Source organism: Metarhizium brunneum, chromosome 2, assembly GCF_013426205.1.
Source record: "Metarhizium brunneum chromosome 2, complete sequence".
Taxonomy (NCBI): domain Eukaryota; kingdom Fungi; phylum Ascomycota; class Sordariomycetes; order Hypocreales; family Clavicipitaceae; genus Metarhizium; species Metarhizium brunneum.
The window spans coordinates 1,688,327-1,706,107 of NC_089423.1; the positions used below are offsets into that span (position 1 = coordinate 1,688,327).

The window sequence follows — 17,781 nt, forward strand, 5'->3', positions numbered from 1 at the left end:
CCAATATTTGGAAACGCACGCATGGTTCTGGGCTGATTTGCCGAACCCCCTATACGCAGCGTCTTCTATCCCCAGAAACATTTCTCTTGCAATCTTCACATAGTATGCAATGGCAAGTATTCCACCGCCGACATCGTCTTGAAAGGAGCGTGTTTGGTTGTGCATGGACCGCCAAGTTGCAGACTGAGCCGACTGAGGGTAGCAAGCCCCGAAAGACCGAAATGCGCAGTGAGTAATCTCACGTCAGCAGTCTATACTGCAATGTTTTATGCCTATTTGCGGCATACGGAGCAGAGGCCCCCAAGCCAGTGGTTCAGGTGTATGTTCTGGCTGCCCTCCATGCACCAAGGTACGTTACCTCACGGCGGGACGATACATAGACGTGAAGGAGCAGGACCCGTCTGTGTGGCTTTCGCAGCCCACTTGCTTGAGTAAATGCCGGTTGAGAAGAGCTATCCATGAGACGGTGATGGAGAGTGATTTGGGGGGATACATGTCGTATAGCTGCTCACCGACCTGGACTTACAACCTCATCTGTCGCCTGGTTTGGTACTGTACCCGAGTGAAGGAATGGAGGATATGAGGAATGAGCGTAGAAGAGGAAGATGGAAAAGAGTGAGATACATATACCTACACTGGTTGAGGCCTACTGCCAAGGGCCAATCGATCCTTTGACTCGGAGAACCACCTGATTGGTCTTGGCCAGTCGGAACCAACAACCTCCTTCCCAAATGAAACAAAACGGCTTGGCCAGAGCAGGGGCTCTCTTGCAAACCACTTCAAACAAGATTCAAATCATGTGAGGTCAAGGCTACAATGAAAGTCATAGCCGGCCCGTTATCGTGCAACAGTAGCGTTCTCCGTAAGACACCGCGATGCTGAGATCTCATCTGACGACGGACAGACCACACACCCACACATCGTCAAGTCACCTCGAATTCCAACAATAGCCTCGGCTAATGTCCACACAAGACGCAATCCGTGGCACTCTTCTTTGTAGCGGTTGAGCTTGGAAACCCCATCCCGTGACGCCGAGAAGTGCACTCTTACAAGTCCAACCTGTACATCTTTGTTTTTCTAACCCCTTCTTGGAGACCAAGAAGCACCGCCAAGCCAGTCCCAGACCATGCTGCCTCGTAGTTGCAGGGTCCGATACGACACCCAATATTGAATTTGCAACGAGAAGAAAGAAGGAAGTGAAAAAGTTTCAGAAGAGTATGAATCGCCAGTCACCTTGCCGCTGCTTGGCCTCCTCCATCCGGGGATGCTCTGACAGCACAAAGGCCATAGGTTCCTGCCAGGTGGTCCGTTACACGACGCCCTCGCGCACAAAGACATTGTGAGGGGAGCATTGCCCCTTCTTGGCTCCGAATCAATAATAATACAATCTCGCTCCAAAATTTGACCGAATTTGTGCTTCACATGCTCCCAAAAACTGCAAGGCTGGTTAAACGGGTTTATACAAAGATGATTACACCCAAGACGAATATATTTATACACACATAAAGACCGAAACACAAGGATACCGGAAAGACACAATGATTGCCCAAAGCACGGTAAAACACAAGCCATGTTTACCAAGGCCCAGAATTTGCGCGGTGTAAGTGTCATGATGCAATGTGTGCGGCAAAAGTCGTTTGTTGCAAGTTTGGCTCAGGGCCTCATGCGTAGGAAGCTCTAACGCATCTGGGTCCGTCAATCGACGCTCCAGCTCCGCGGCGTCATTGCGCCTGCCTCATCGTGCTTGACATGAAGTCATTCCGGCACTTGTCCACGATTATAAAAGCTCGAGTCTGCCCTGCCCAATTCAGACCCTTCGAACCCATCACTCACAACAACAATAACAAGAACAGAAACAGAAACAACAGCACCACACCTCCTTTTCTCTCATCACTTTACTCAACCCTACTACCTTCGACTCAGTATTCACAATGAAGTTCCTCGCTGTCGCCGTTGCCATCGCCATGGCTCTTGGAGTCCAGGCTGATGACCCTAACACGCAGACATGCATTAGCCCAGGAGGTAAGCATCTCATTGTCCTCTAGTGTAACCAAATACTAATGATAACACAGCCAACGGGTGCAATCTCGACGGTAAAGTCTGCTGTAATTCGAACGAATTCTACTGCGTTATGCAGCCGGGTTGGAAGGAGGGCTTTTGCAAGAAGAAGGAGTAGGGAAAGCGTGCGGCTTAGAGTAGCATGAATTTTGAGCTGGGCTGTGCCTTTATTGGGCATTGAAATGGCGACAAAACATGTTGCGAATGCTACATCGACTGGTTGACTGTGTCTTGGGGTTGTTAAGTTGAATATTACTGAGTCTGGAACCAGATAGTGCTGAAATTGACCAAAGACCATATACCTAGCTACTATTGGGCCCTCAAGCATATCCCATCGTGCATCACGTAGACAGCTACCAAAGCCAGTGCTTGTAGTTATTGCCGGGACTGACTTAGCTTCATAAAGCTCTTTGCCTCACTAGCCTAAGAAGAGGTGGCTGTCGAGAGCAACTCCCCTGAAAGTTTGTAGCTACGTCTATTCTTTTCTATTTTTACTTACCTTCTAGCTGCCTAAGAGAAAAGCAATTGAATTTTTTTGTGGCATTTTGGATCCTTGCCTTTGTTGTTAATCATCATCGTAGTAATCGTGGCCATCATATGTGCCTTGTTCCACCTGCGAGCTCACCCAGTCCGGGCTCGCCAAACCCTTCAGAAATCTCGTTTTCAGATCATGAACATCTTTATGCCAATCACAAGCGAAATCGCACGCCGGCGAAGAGCTATCGCCAAAATATTTGCATATCTGTGCATGACGGCAAGAATTTGTGTTTTCACAATAAGTAGCCAAGGCCTGAAGGCTACGCAGCCTAGCGTCAAGGTTTGATCCTTCCTTTGAATCGCTGCGAATCATTCGCATGACGCGTTCTAAATCTTCGCGACTGTAGTATAAGAAGCAATAGCTGGCATTGCCATCACGCCCTGCGCGACCAGCTTCTTGGTAATATCCTTCAAAAGACTTTGGGATACGCCAATGGGCGACGAATCGAACATTGTTCTTGTCGATACCCATGCCAAACGCCGTTGTAGCCACGATAATATCATAGCCAGGTTCGTTATTGATCCAGCGATTTAAAGTCTCTTCTTTCACTTCCTTGGTGAGTTTTGCGTGGAAGGGGCGGGCCCCAACTCCCTCTTCGCGTAAAGATGCTGCGAGAGTCTCACACTCGTCCCGCGATATGGTGTAAATAATACCTGAGACGCCTTCCGGGCGTTCACCCGCGTCTTGCAGCTCTTTTTTCCTGGACTCGATTCGTCGCCGCTCGTAGACGGCTCGCATCCACTTCAAGAAATCTGCAAGCCGATTGTCTTCTTGGTCTTTAGTGTATCGAATCTCTATATGAAGATTATGCCGTTGCGGACTCATGAGAAACATTTTAATCCTGTCCGGAGTCTCGTCCAACTTCAGAATGCGGAGCACGTCCTCCCTTACCTGAGGGTTTGCGGTGGCGGTAAGGCACATGATGGGTACATCAGGAAAAGTCTCCCGGAACCAAGAAAGCCGTTTAAAGTCTTTGCGAAAATCATGCCCCCACTCAGAAATGCAATGTGCTTCATCGATGGCGATTCTAGCCAGCTCCTTCTGCTTATGGACCAATTGTAGTCGTTCACGAAATCTGAAACCAGAACAAAGTTCCGGAGTGACATACAAAAGACGCGTTTTGGGGTGGCCAGTCTCTAGATCTCGTTGTATGCGATCCTTCTCTGGATATGGCGTGTTGCTATTAAGGGAGCTGGCATCGACACCTGATGCTCTCAAAGCTTCGACCTGGTTTATCTAGTTGCATGTCAGCTGAAGAGCCTTTTTGTTACAAGCGTCTTCCATTAACCGTACCATAAGACTCAGCAGAGGAGAGATGACTAGAGTGACTGAAATCAGGGTCAGTGGGTGGTTGTACAACGTGTAACTATCAACATACTTCCTTGGTCTATCACGGCCGGAAGTTGAAAACACAGGCTCTTTCCGAAAGAGGTTGCGGCCTGAACATAAACATCGTGTCCACTGAGAGCGGCTTCAATGATTTCACGTTGATATGGCCTTCGTGCCAGGCCGTTAGCAAAGAACACGCCGAGGTCAGCAATGTAGGCGGATACGATGTATTTCATCCGGACATCAGAGCTCTATTAAATATTCCCCTTGTATCGCTTCTCATTAATCTTACATACCTGAACTCATTCTTGTTGAATTGCCGTCGCAGGGTGAATCCAATGTCTGTGTACGAACTAGTTCGCTGCAGAGCTGGCATGATGCAAGGGCGAGCAGACACTGTCAGACGCGTCGTGATGAGGGAGAATCAGGCTCAATGTTCGGATTTCAACCATGTCAAATAGCGAAGCGGTTGGATGGGCGGCGGGGTACAGCGGCAAACAAAAAGAATCAGATATGGAGGCCCAATGATGTTGAAATCTGTCACGAGCATATTGATGACATCGTGTTGGGGTTTGGCTAGAGAGAGTAGCAGTTGATGTTTCTTGACTGGTTCATGGTGCACGGGTGAGGCAGGTAGGACCCAGCGCGGGAGAAGGCAGGTCCAGTCCGCAAGTGCTTCGTCCAGAGGTAGCAGGCGCCACCCACCAACCAGACATTAATTGAATATTGTGCCAGCGACACTCGAGCTAGCACGTCCACCGAGATAGAGTCATGGTAGCAAAGGACTTTAGACATTAGAACTGGGCAGACGTTATATTATTTTTATCGTGGGCGAAATGAGCGTCTGAGAGTGGTGGAGCCGACAGAAGGACTGTCGTCATTTGCACGTTTATCTTACTCAGTGAGTGTAACCTCTGTCAAGGACCGGGTTCCTGCCACTCCGCAGGTTTGGTGACGGGCTAATATATTCTGTAGTGAATATCATGACCCGTTTATATTTGATGATGAGGCTCGGCGGCGAGGGCTCGCTTTGTCTCGGCCACACACCTCGCAAGCAGCACCTTGTTGGAACGTTGCTTCTTGGTAAGCCTGCACAAGCATACCAGCCCTACCCCGTACTGCGTGTTCTCGACTATGATTTGTCCACCACGAATAACAATATGTTGGACTGACAAACGTGGCTAATAAATGTGTACGACGTGGCCAAGCATAGTCTGCAGAGCTCTTAATATACCAAAGGTAGTGCAGCAGGAGGGAGACGCCCGGTTATCACACAGGGATGCCCGGATCGTCCCAGGGTCTCCATGCGTTGCAATGCACTGCTGATGGAAACATGCAGCATGTTGGATATCTACCTACCTTGGCACTGTTTATTCATTTCCCGGCCTGGCCGGCTCGAGCCGTTCTCTACAGACACAACAGCCATGGAAGGCGAACTTCCGAACACTGGAAGTTCCGAACCCAGAAGGCCGGGAGGAAGCATGAACGTGGTCCAAGGGGTGCTCGATATTACGTACGTACCAGACGTGAACAACTCCGTGCTCCCAATACACAATACATACACGGATCCGAGTAAGGGCAATTTCTCGGCAAGCCCCTAAAACATTCGACGTTGCAAACGCCGACGTCGTTCACCGTAGGGCTCCAAATAAAGTTAAAGCCCCGAGGCACTTGTGGTTTTGACTCGTTTGCATCACACGAAACGGGCCCAAGGACCATGACGGGAGGAAACAGAAGAAACAATGATGACGACGTTTCTGTTTATGGCGCGACAACGGTGGCTGCCACGATGCTGCAACTCGAGGCGTGTGTTTGTGTCTATAAAACGCATGCATGCCTGTCCGTCCCGTCACCAGGGTCATTCAGGGGCAGGGGACGGAGGAGCAATTGTTGGCATTACTGACCATCCGATTTGCCTCTCCTGGTGTCGGTCGACGGGCGCCTCACTGCAGCTAGTGTTTGAGTAAGACTGCGCCAGAAGCAAGCTCAACTTGTTCAACTTGCAGCCTCTGGCAAACGCATGTGTGCTTATGGCCAAGCGAGTTAGAAAAAAAAAAAACAAGGGCAGGTACTAACATGCTACGTACTTAGGTACCTACCTAGGTAGGTAGGTACTTAAGTACTCCGTAGTTCGTAATCCATGACTGGGTACTCCGTACTCCGTGCAAGTGCTTGAGCACCGTCTATTATAAACACATTCATGGTAAGCACGTCAGGAGGCTGGTCCCTGTCTGTTTTTCCCGAGCCGCAGCATGCAGGCGTCGTCGATTGGTGCAGCGGGAGCTTGTGTTGCTCTCAACATTGAGGTACGGAGTAATATTCCACACGACGAATAATACTCCATGTCGACAAGCTGGCGCCGCAGGGCTTCGACGGCGCAGAAGCAGGGTCTTCGCTCTTGTTTGGCTGGGGTCAACCGGTGTGCCTGACCGCCACCACATGTCGACGCAGTTTTTTGTTTGGGTGGCTGCGTGGTGCACATGCATCCTTCCATCACAGTCAGCCTTCCAATATTGTCAACTGCATGTGGCTCTGAGGTTTTGTGTACTCCGTACTCCGTACTCTGTACTCCGTAATGGCCCCTGGCTGTTGCTGTCCAGAAACAACCGAGTCGAGCAGCTGGACATGGAACCACCAGACCAGACCAGCCTTGACCAGACATGCACTGAGCAGCTGGTCAGTCCAGACGGCGGCAGCTCCCTGTACATATGTCTGGTGCCATTGACGGGTCGAGTCGAGTCAATCCATGTCCCTGTCACCACCAATCCACAGCACTCGAGTCCACAGCCCACCACATCGACAGGTCCCAGTGCCAGTCCACAGTCCACCAGTCCACAGTCCACCAGTCCACAGTCCACCAGTCCACAGTCCACCAGTCCATAGTCCACCGTCCACCGTCTAATACCGTCGATCCAGCACTGAGTCCATACACAGCCCAACCCAGCCCAGCCCAGTCCCCCGAGACCCAGACCCAAACCTCCTGGCATGTCGACTCAGATAATGTGATCAATCCTCTTCACCCAACAATCACCTCGCGGTCGACCACTTCGAAGCCCCCTTCCGCTGCTGTCACTACCATCATGAACCTGTGTGTTTCGCGCAGCATCCTGTCGCAGCCTGCATCGGCTTGAAGCAGCAGCAACCCCTCGACCCTAGCATATCGGCTTCGACGTTTGAGACCCTCAGGGCCCTGACTTGGCTTGCGTGAGGGACCTCTGAAACCTTTTTGGCGACGTCCAGCAGACCACACGACCTCACGGCCATCCGACTGCTGCCCTGTCCATTTATTTGTCGGCGTGCCGACCGACAACCTCTTGCTCCTCCCCTCCGCGACGTGTACGCGTGAGAAGCATCACCCCCTCGCCTCTCTCGCAAGTGCCAGCACTGCTCCATCTTCCACCATGGAGTGGCTAGAACGGATGCCAGCTGGCAATCCGGGAACGTCGTCGTCGTCTGTTCGTGGATTGCCCGATAATCCTGCTCAAGGCCGGCGTCCCGTTCCCAATTCCGCTGCCACCTCAAATGGCCCTCCCCCGCCGCCGCCCCCGATTCCCGGCCTTCGAAATACGTCTTCCAACGCGACCTTGTCGGCGTCCAGTCCCATCACTAGCGCCGCGCAGATTATTGGCTTGGCTCGAGAGGCTATGCAGACGGCCCTTGAGAGCGAGGGTCAGGCTGCTGAGGCTGGTGCTGTCGGCACTGCATTAAGAGCTGGCGTCACTGTCGATCTGAGTCGAAAGGGAATCCAAAAACTACCCGAAGAAGTGATAGATATTGTCAAGGATCAACTAGAACGGTATGCTTCTTTCTTCTCTTTCTACGTAAAGCACCTCCAGTTGACTAACATGAACCCTTTTTCTTCTTCTGGCATTGTAGACTTGCTTTGTCGCACAACCAACTGTCAAGTTTACCGACTCGATTTTCCGAATGCACGTCTTTGCGGTACCTAAATATCAGAGGCAATCAAATCAAAGAGTTCCCGATAGCGGTAATGATTATTATTCCTTCCCTAAAGCCCCTGGCTGCTCGCTTTTCTTTTTGAAGTAAATCCTAACTCTGTCTAGCTATGCGACCTGACATCTCTCGAAATTCTCGACCTCGGACGGAATCAGCTTCGAATACTGCCACAAGACATTGCAAGGTTATCGTCACTCAAGGTCTTGTCTGTGCCCAAGAACCAAATTCGGGAATTGCCTCTGTGCCTCGCCGATATGGGATCCCTCCAAGTGCTCAAATTTGAAGGCAACCCAATTAGCTTCCCACCCAAGGACGCCATACGACCACAATCCGGAAGCCCGCCGCATGATGGCATAATGAGAGAAACCGAAGTTACCGAGGTCGCCGTCACGGCCATAATTAAGAAGTTTCTTCGGCATTTTGCCATGACGGGACGGATGGAAGGTGACGCAACTGGTGATGAGTCCAGCGAGGGTGGTACCGACGTACCTCGGTTTCCTTTGAGACGAGCCGCGAGCGGTCGATTTCCTATCAAGGTCAATGGCGCTGACGTACCTGATATGCGGTCTCCTAACGGTGCACCCCGACCGCCCCCAATCCCGACGAGGTCGCATAACCGTGGCTTATCGCAACAAAGCACTGCGATGCGTCGGCCGGGCGTCATGCCTTTAACCATCGGAAATGTGAATGAGAGGCTTCGCAGCAACTCCGAGACATTGCTGCGATCTGATCGAGGCCCGGACGGCCGCAGTCGACGCATGGGAATCGTATCCAGGAAGCCATCTGAGCTGGGCACCCTCGATGAGACACAGGCAAATAATCGCTTTAGCCACTATCGCGGCCTGAGCCACGGTTCTGCCATGCAAGGAACGCCCCAAGGTGTCAAGAGTCCGGCGACGCCCAGTGACCCATACCTCCAGCGACCCATTTATGTTCGCCGATTATCTGTCCTCCCCGAACGTCGGCGAGAGTCAAAGATATTTGACCCTATCATTGAAGCAGCCAAGGGCATCCTGTATTCCGTCTTTCAGATCCACCCCATGATACAGATGCTCATGACCTTGACAAGTGACGGATCAGCAAAACGGTCAAGTCTAGAAATCGTCTTTTACAACACCAACTCGCATGTTGAGGAGCTTGAACAAGAGGTCCAGAGACACGACACGACGCTCCTAGAGAATGGCCAATACTCTGCCATAGATAATGAAAACGTGCATCGAGCCTGCCATACCCTTGTCAGCGCATACGGCCACGTTTGTACCCTTCTGGCCGAGAACATTGATACCTTTGTCAACAACGGAGACGCGCGATATATCCGCACGCTCTTGATGTTACTCTACAATAGTATCATGGAACTTCGTGTAACCTTAGCCACTGTTGGTGCCTCGCGGCCAGGATCTCAATCATCGAATCGCAGCATGCCAGACGCTAGCGAGACGATAAAACCATTCCAACGGGAACCCTTTGCGACCCCGACGGCTGATCGGACTGGGCTTTTGCGCAGTCGTAATGGAACCGTCGTCCACAATCCTGCTGGCCTGCGCGTCGCAACAGACCTCCCGCTTCACTACGCCAATGGCTCAACTCGGACCGCAAAACTCGCCTTGGCAACACCACGGTCCGGCGGGTCCTTTTCTTCTACGGGCAGCCGAGATCTTGCCAATGATTACACGGGAGAGGATGCACAGTTTGACAAAGTCTTTTTATCACTACAAAAGTCCACTGACATAGTTCTCCGCACGCTGCCAAGCTTCCACGGTCAACTGCAGAGTGATTTGAGGACGGCCATGCAGCGCCGCGCCCCAATGGCTCTCGTCCAGGACTGGAAACATTTAATTGCCATGTGTGGCTATACCATACAGCAGACAGAAATCCTCCGGAACAGACTGTCCCTGATTAAACTCAATGACCCCAGTGTACGCTCCCACCCCGGATTCTGGACCTTGTGTAACAACTTTGTCAACTCTTGGTGGTCCTTGATCACCAAGATCAAGAAGTCCATCGACGGCCTTCCGCTGCCGCCCGATACAAGGATGCGATTGCGACCTATTCAGCAATGCATGAAGGAGACTGGCAACATAATCGTACAATCACCCTGGCACAATCTAATGCGATCTTCTGGGCCTAATGGGAGTCTGGGTGGTCACTATTCTCAGAGTGCCTCGCCGACAACCCAGGTTCCGATTACGCCGCAAAGTGCTGCACTTGGACCTGCCATGCAGGCGACCGTTTCTACAACACCGCATAGCGCCTCGTTTGCCGCGGCATTCCATGGCAACGTTTTTGATCGCGCGGATGCTCTAATGGCAAATCCTGGAATATCCATGTCTCGCAGTGGCACAATGTCGCGAGGCCATTCTGGGTTCAACTCCCTCTCGTCTATTTCGTCAATGTCGTCGGATGGAATCCCGTCAATATCAGCACCCTTTAGCCCACCAAATGGAGGCTTGGGGCTATCTAGACTACATGGCGGGAGGTTGGCTTTGTAACGATATGATGGGCAACAACATTATCAGAATCTCGACCACGATGATGGTTTGGGGATGATACACGACCGATTTTTAACAGACCGGCCGCCTTTGCTGGCCCAGTTTTTTATTTTTGGGGATGGTAATTTCTAATCATCCGGCTTCACTCTTTCAATATTCCGCATAGCCTGGCGTTATGGGGAATCTGTGTGCTATAGAATGTGTTCTCGATGATGACGCGAATAATGGCAATGTAATCAAGGATATGCGATTTTTTTTGTTGTGTGCTCTTCTTCCATCATGCCATACTTAGTCTAGAGGGAGGGCATATTATTCGACGTTTCGATCCCGGCGTTCCAAGGGAGGAGGCTGCTTTTATCTCGTGAATTTTCTTTGGGGAGCAGAAAAGGGAAGGGAAGGGAGCTTATAATGCAACCACACAGGCTTTACAAAAAGGAAGATGCTAGATAACTTTGAAAGTGATGCATCGGGCACGGACACGGGCACAAAAGAAGGACGATAAGGTCAACCAACTCATGTACAAATAATCATCATGCTGCTATGTTAATATATGTTGTCAGAATTCATGCCCAACAACTAGCATGTCATGAAATTGCGTCGGATCGGTTTACACATGCAGAGCACTTTATTATACCCTGGGGTTTTGTTATCCCATCTGCCCTCTTTTGTCCCTTCATGTCCGCTTCGCCGATTTGATGCAGGTCATTGCCGCTCGCGCGGCTGTTACATGAAATAAAAGTCTTGACCCCACCCCCCGCCTCTTTTTGACTAACGACGTCTCTCGCTGTCGCATCATGTGCACACGATGACGTGCGGACCGGACCGGCGCAAAGGCGCATATTGAAGTCGAGCACACTCGACGCAAATCAACGCCAACAGTTCGTCTTCACAATAACGATTATTGATCCACCCAGCATCGCAAAAAAAGCACGGCATAACCCAGCCGTGCAGAAGACTACGTAAAGTCCCAAGCAATCCATCTGCAAGAAAAAGAAGGGAATAAAACAACAACAACAAGAAACATTCACCCAACATGCCAACGACAGCATCCTCACCACCCCGCCATGCCTCTCCGCCAACATCTCTCTCCATCCCGCCGTCCACGGCCGCCCCGACGCAGCCTCACGCCATCACGGCGCATGCCCCCCCCGCGCCGCTCCAGCAGACGCTCCCCTCGCAGGAAACCCAGCGCCACGTCGCCGAGGCCCGCGCCGCCGTCGTCGCCTCCATGGGCAACCTGATCGACTCGCAGCTCCAGTCGCGCGCGGGCATCCTGCACGACAACGCCGCCGCGCTGGACAAGCAGGAGCGCGACGTGGTCCGGGCGACGGAGGGCCTGCGCCGCGAGACGGAGAAGCTCGCCCGGGAGGCGGACGCGGCGGCGAGGAGGGTCAAGGAGCTGGGCAACGTGCAGAACTGGGCCGAGGTTCTGGAGAGGGGATTCCTGGTGCTCGAGGAGACGGTGCGGTTGGCGAATCGCCAGGATGGCGGGAGCGAGAGCGGGAGCGGGAGTTGTAGTTGTAGTTGTAGTGAGTGCGGGGGCGATGAGAGCGGCGGCGGCGACGAGGAGGAGGAGGAGGAGGACGACGACGGGGAGTATGGCGAGGAGGGCATGATGGATGTGGACGTTGATTTGGCGAATAGTATGCATCGGGATGGGAATAAGGTGAGCTTGGAGGCGAGGTTGGCGGTTGGCGCGGATGCCGATATGGTGACGACGGAGGCCGAGGCCGAGGAGGGAGGGAGGAGCACCTGGTCGGATGCGAGCAGGAGCTTGATGGAGCCGGATTCGAGTACGGGCACGGGGAGGGCCAAGGGGTCCGAGACGGCGAGCTTGTCGACGGAGTCGTAGAAGGATGTCGATGGGAGTATGTTGGGCTCTTGATTTCAGGGATGGGAAGGGGGAGGAAGAGGGAACGATGAATGTGACCTGGGCATCTTATGAGACATGACTATGACTTCAACGGCGATATGACAAGGTATGAATGCAATGGAATGATGTTTTGTGACTAGCATGGACAGACGTTGCAAGTTTTGTGTGTATGGAACTTATTACAGGAGCAGCTTGAATATTCAACCGCCAATTTGCATTAGTATATTTCGTACGGCGTCCTCATTCTGAATTAATCTCCCTCCACCCAAACTCCTGATCCTCATCATCGCTCATCAGATGCATTACTGTGCTATATTTTCCTAATATCCCTGTTTCCAGCATCCGATGTGCGTTTGCCCATTTCTACTAGCCCACTAGAGCCCTAACAGTTGAGGCTCTTGTGGGAAAAAAAGCATGCCTTGTTGCTTATTTATGCAACAGTTTGCGTATTTTATGGTTCCGTCGTCGACTTACAACAGCCCAGGCAACATGACAAAACGCTTCTTCTTGTACTTGTCGCCAAACTCTTTGCGATACGCTCGCTCCTTACCCTTGGCCCAGGTAAACATCTGCGCGGCGCCAATGCTGATGAAAAGCGCCACCGTCCAGTCCCGACTGGCAATGATGATACCGACCCAAGACAAAACTTCGTACATGTAGTTGGGGCATGTGACAATGGCGAACCCGTAACCAGAGGGAATCTTGCGCTCAGTCCCACCGGTAGAGCGCAGAGAAGACAGATACAGGTGGACCAGGGCGTTACCAGTCTCGCCAAAGAGGTAAAGAGCAAGCCCAACGAGGTCGAAAGCAGGCTTATCGGCACGAGCGGCAAGGGAGTTGGGGTTGTAGATGGACACGGCGCAAAGAAGGCCGGACAGAGCCCAGTAGAAGAAACTGTTCTTGAAGACGTTGGAAACTGGCATGGTGTTGGCGGAGAATTTGTGAACGAAGAGAGTCTCGATCTCGCGTTTGATGAAATGGGCCACAATCATGCCAAAGGCCAGCCACTGTGTTGTGGACATGTCGCTATCACCATTCTTGTAGATGTAGGGACGGGCGGCCACAACTAGGGCGTGAAACAAAATAGGGCCAAAGTACTCGATGACGAAGACAGTTCTCCAGCCAATCTGGGGCCCTGCGTGAATTGTCTGTTAGACTCTGCCGTTTTCAACAATTCCATGATGTGGATGCGGGCTCCTTACCGAGATCCTTGACCAGAACTTCGTTGGCGGCAGACACATTTGGCTCGTCTGCCAGGCGAGCTTTACGATTCTTCAATGTCTTCTTGGTAGTGGGGTCATAGATGCCAATACGATTCAAGTCGGAAATTTTGGCTTCTTTGGCGATCACAGCCTTTAGGTCGTCGACAGTAGCATCGGCAGGTAGGTCAACGGTTGTGGGAAGCCTCTTGATGGGCTGCTTCGGAGCTAGATATGGGCATGGGTGGTGATTAGCAGAAGTGTCAATGGCTTGGTTTCGCGGGTTAGCTACTAGAACTGCAAGACAATACACTTACAGCGATTCGTGAGTTTGAGCGTCGTGTTAGCCATTGTGGGTAGATGCTGCGTCTCTAGCAATGGGTGAAGGAGACACATCCGCTGGCACCATCACAAGCTGTTGGGAAAAGTGATGGGATGTGACGGCCCCTTGCTCATTGTACCGCTCTACAAGTACTACCTAGGTACGTGTCGTAGCTAGTCCAGAGTCCACAGGCCAACCGCGGCATGGCTGTGGGTCTCCAAGGCCACTGCGCTGCAGGTCGCGGTCTGCATGTGTTGCTTGCGCTTTCCTTGCTCGGCGTACCATCTGTGGCATTATTGGCAGGTGCCACCACGCCTGGGCATTGTCGAAGGGGGGCAGGGGCGTGTACATGAATTTACAACCACGGTACGGAGTATCAGTGCCAATATATTTGCGCGTCACAGTTTTACCAGAGTATAGTTGCGTATGGCAATCTTTGGCAGAAGTCATTCGCTCACGAGCAAGGATCGTGCTTTACATAGAGCATGCCCTCTCTAGTCCATTACCATCCCTTTCACGGCTGCGACCCCGGACTGGTCAGCTTTTCCGCCAGGGCTATTAATAGTTTACGTCAACGGATGCTGCAGTGTCGACTTCTAGAAAGTTGTCTCGTCATCTTACACCTCCCGACGAGCATTGTATAAAATCCTACAAGACGGTGAAGCCGATATCTCATTTGACACGCCGAAAACACCCAATGTCATTATTCGATTTACGCTGGTGTCGAGAGTGTAACAATGCACCGTCCGCCATGCCGTAGCCATCTAACCTCCATTTGGGCTACGATGACATCCAGCATCCGAAGCCTGCAACATGAGATACGTCAATACTTGCAGCCAGGAAATGTACTCCTGGTTAAACGCTCATGTGGCCCGCCGGGTCATCTTCAGCCAGAAGCGTCTGTTTGCACGTAATAACGTTTCGACAAGGTCGGGCAGCCCCAAACACAGACCACAGCTTTACACATCTGCCAGGTGCCGATTCACTGCTCCAAAGTGCCAACAAACCCAACCAACATCTGGCCGGCTGCCCGTCAGCTCTTTTCTTTCTTCTTTTATTCATTCATTGTTTCTCTGCATCGTTGCATCTTCGCTTTTGCTGCTTGGGACCCCGGCTGTCAGCACGATACCCTCGGGCTCCTTTTGCTTCAGCTTATTCAGTCGCTGCTTGGATCTGCGCCACGGGCATTTATTCTTTCATATGCCTTGATTCGCGGCCCAGTACCGTCGTTTGGAGCCTCTCTTTACTCGCAGGATTCATCAAGCTGTTTTCATTTTTCCTTTTTTTTTTTGTGCGCCCTCAACGTCCGTTAATCCGACCAGCGGTGCATGGCGTCCAGCAACAAACTTTGCCGTCTAAGCGCCGATTCTACGCCGCCGCACATCAACATGAACACCAAATCACTTGACCAAATCTTCTCTGATTCATATCATCAGCCTCTGGGCATATGTTAGGCTTTCATTTGTGCTGCTTCGACGAACTAGACCATCACATCCTCAAAAAGTCTTATCCGCCTTCTCTCCTGCCTTCTGCTCTTTTCTGATACTTGACACTGTCAACTCTTGGTGTACAACGTTCTCCTTGACAGAACAGTTCAACAATGAATCCATGCGCCAACAAGTTCACTCCTCTTTCTACTCCTATATTGGGGTCATCTTCATCTGCATTGGCCTTGGACGATGACTACCATGGACCCACGTTGGGGAGGTTTTCACCAGAACAGATCCCGATTCAGACTACTGTTCCCTTATACAATCATCCTCATCAGCCCTTAACTCCTCGCCAGACACCATCCCATGGATTCTCATCATTATATCCTGGTGTTTCTTTGAGAAATTATGCCGTTCCGCCGCCGGGCTGGAGTATGCCTCTATGGTACAACCCTGTCGAAGTCGCAGGGGCTTATTGTCCTACACCTACACATCCCCAGCCAGGTTCTTTTATGTACGGTCCAGTCGTTCCCAGACTAGCATATTCAGACAAAGAATTTCACACTGTAGCGGCAATTTCAAGACCTGGGCCCGGGCATATCTTTGACATTGAACAAACCCAAACCCAGACACGGCCTAGACGAGGGGTCACTGACAAGACTATCAGTGAGCCCTCTGTAAACCCTCACCCAGAAAATTTATCCCAGAGTCTCGTCTCTAGCTTAAACTTACTACCACCTACAGTCTTGAACGTTATGGGAGAGCCAGAATCATGGAAGAGCAGAGAAGGTGTCCTGAAACAACCGCTTGTGTCTGCCAAAAGTACTCATGGACTCTTGCGGTACAACGACTCTTCGAATCTTGATTTCGGCAGTTGCCTCTCATCAAATGCTCAACAAAGCTCTGAATGCCCAAAACCATCATCTCAGCCTTGGTCTGAAGTTGTGCCATTATTCTCCAACGCTTTTTCGACCCAAATCGGCAATATGGCTGACAATCATAGACAACAAAGTTCACTTAATGCGGATGCAGATTCTATTCCCCTACACCCATACTATGAAGAGTCCGAATTGCCGCCCCGCAGGTTTTGTCGAAATGCTGCTTCGCCAGGAACCTCTAAGCCATATAAAATACCGTCCCAAGATATAGCGCCACTACTAAGGGCCAAGGTGAGGAGCTGCGATTTGGAGCAATCTCAATACTTTCAGAGGGTTGCTTCGGGGAAGGCAAAAAGTGTGAGTGTGCCTCGTACTCCTCAATACAGCAGATCTCTAGTTGGATACTAAGACACACCATTCAGAAAACCACGAGCGTCCCCGTCAAAAATTCGAAGCAAGCCGAATCTAGTCAGATTCACATTCGGAATTTCGACTCCTATGCGAGTGACGACGAGACGTCACGTCTTAAGAAACGGGGCATGAGAGATTCTGTGCCAGCGATATCGAGAAATTTGCATTCGAAATCACAAACACATCGAAAGGTATCTATAGATGCAGGCATAACGATCAAGTCATCGATATCTGAACACGGAGCCGCTACAAATATAGCCAAGAAGATGTCACATAAAGGTGCCTTCAGCGCAATAAAAGGGCCCATGCAATCCGACCTTGCAAGTAGAGGCGGCGAAGTGTCATGGTCCCAGTCTAACAGATGGGAGAGCCCGCTGACTGAAAAGCTCAAGATGTTTCGAAAGATGATGCAAAATTTACGCCATATTGGGGCTGATAGCTCTCCGTCTTTACCAGAAAGCACAGCTGAGCTGGCACGCCTTTGGGTAAATATGGCAGAGGAAAAAAAGGTACGGTGTTCACAAAAAATGCGACGCCTAGAGGCAGCACGGGACCGCAGAAAAGCGATTGCCGAGGACCCAGATGAACAGCATGTAAACATGGTACAATTACTTCATGGGAAAAAGTTCTCAGACAATCTCTCAACGGTGTTTGCGTCGCGAAATTGTTTCAGAGAACACATCTCTCACGACGATGCTCAATGGGTAACATGGCCGTCTTTGGCGGAGCTCAAGAAGGTGGGCGACAAACGGTCGGGTGGACATGAGCGATATTTCCCTCTCCCAAAGCTGAACATCGATGTCAAAGGCTACGCGGCGTATCAGAAAGAGCATTGTTATTCTGCGGACGGGACGGACCTTGGCGGCGTGAGGCATTGGAAAGTTGACACTCGATTCATTCCCTCTATATCCCCTCCCAATGCTCCCACCGAGCCCCCTTTCTCGCAGGCGACGGAACTGGTTCTCGAGGAACTGCCAGATTACCTACAAAAGGCGATAGAAGACATGAAGAAAGAATTGGATGAGAACTGGACGATGGCGACGGCTTTGGAGAAGAAGATGGATGATTTGGCCACAACGGCTGTTGAAACTGGGCAGTTCAGTGGAGACGGGCATGAAGATTGATGGGCGTTTCGAATAGCCTACGAAAAGATTGATTTGCAGCCACTGAACGACGGCAAGGCTTTGTCTAGACGTTCAACACTTTGTTCATTGTGAACAAAGACGAGACCGTTTTGTAATACTGCAGAATGGGAGGTTGCGCCAACAAAAGAGCGATACAAAGACGCGAGGAAAGA

At 51.2% G+C, this 17,781-nt stretch overlaps 6 protein-coding genes across 6 annotated transcripts; 4 read left to right on the forward strand and 2 right to left on the reverse strand.

Moving 5' to 3' along the window:
• Nucleotides 1-1,931: 1,931 nt before the first annotated feature.
• Nucleotides 1,932-2,176, forward strand: G6M90_00g034750 (uncharacterized protein; the record flags this gene model as incomplete). The annotated part of the gene is made up of 2 exons (XM_066130157.1): nt 1,932-2,022; nt 2,073-2,176. The coding sequence occupies 2 exons, from the start codon at nt 1,932-1,934 to the stop codon at nt 2,174-2,176; spliced, it is 195 nt and encodes a 64-aa protein (XP_065986341.1).
• A 447-nt stretch (nt 2,177-2,623) lies between these two features.
• Nucleotides 2,624-4,301, reverse strand: BLM (Bloom syndrome protein; the record flags this gene model as incomplete). Its single annotated transcript, XM_014691385.1, has 4 exons — nt 2,624-3,832; nt 3,890-3,924; nt 3,975-4,093; nt 4,222-4,301. The coding sequence occupies 4 exons, from the start codon at nt 4,299-4,301 to the stop codon at nt 2,624-2,626; spliced, it is 1,443 nt and encodes a 480-aa protein (XP_014546871.1).
• A 3,025-nt stretch (nt 4,302-7,326) lies between these two features.
• On the forward strand, nt 7,327-10,371 carry sog2_1 (Leucine-rich repeat-containing protein sog2; the record flags this gene model as incomplete). The annotated part of the gene is made up of 3 exons (XM_014691386.1): nt 7,327-7,721; nt 7,802-7,913; nt 7,990-10,371. The coding sequence occupies 3 exons, from the start codon at nt 7,327-7,329 to the stop codon at nt 10,369-10,371; spliced, it is 2,889 nt and encodes a 962-aa protein (XP_014546872.1).
• A 1,033-nt stretch (nt 10,372-11,404) lies between these two features.
• On the forward strand, nt 11,405-12,223 carry G6M90_00g034780 (uncharacterized protein; the record flags this gene model as incomplete). Its single annotated transcript, XM_014691387.1, has 1 exon — nt 11,405-12,223. One exon carries the CDS (start codon nt 11,405-11,407, stop codon nt 12,221-12,223), a length of 819 nt encoding a protein of 272 aa, XP_014546873.1.
• Nucleotides 12,224-12,714: 491 nt separating this feature from the next.
• G6M90_00g034790 (uncharacterized protein) lies at nt 12,715-13,794 on the reverse strand (the record flags this gene model as incomplete). Its single annotated transcript, XM_066130158.1, has 3 exons — nt 12,715-13,379; nt 13,447-13,671; nt 13,761-13,794. The coding sequence occupies 3 exons, from the start codon at nt 13,792-13,794 to the stop codon at nt 12,715-12,717; spliced, it is 924 nt and encodes a 307-aa protein (XP_065986386.1).
• A 2,387-nt stretch (nt 13,795-16,181) lies between these two features.
• On the forward strand, nt 16,182-17,608 carry G6M90_00g034800 (uncharacterized protein; the record flags this gene model as incomplete). The annotated part of the gene is made up of 2 exons (XM_014691389.2): nt 16,182-16,430; nt 16,496-17,608. 2 exons carry the CDS (start codon nt 16,182-16,184, stop codon nt 17,606-17,608), a joined length of 1,362 nt encoding a protein of 453 aa, XP_014546875.2.
• Nucleotides 17,609-17,781: the final 173 nt, after the last annotated feature.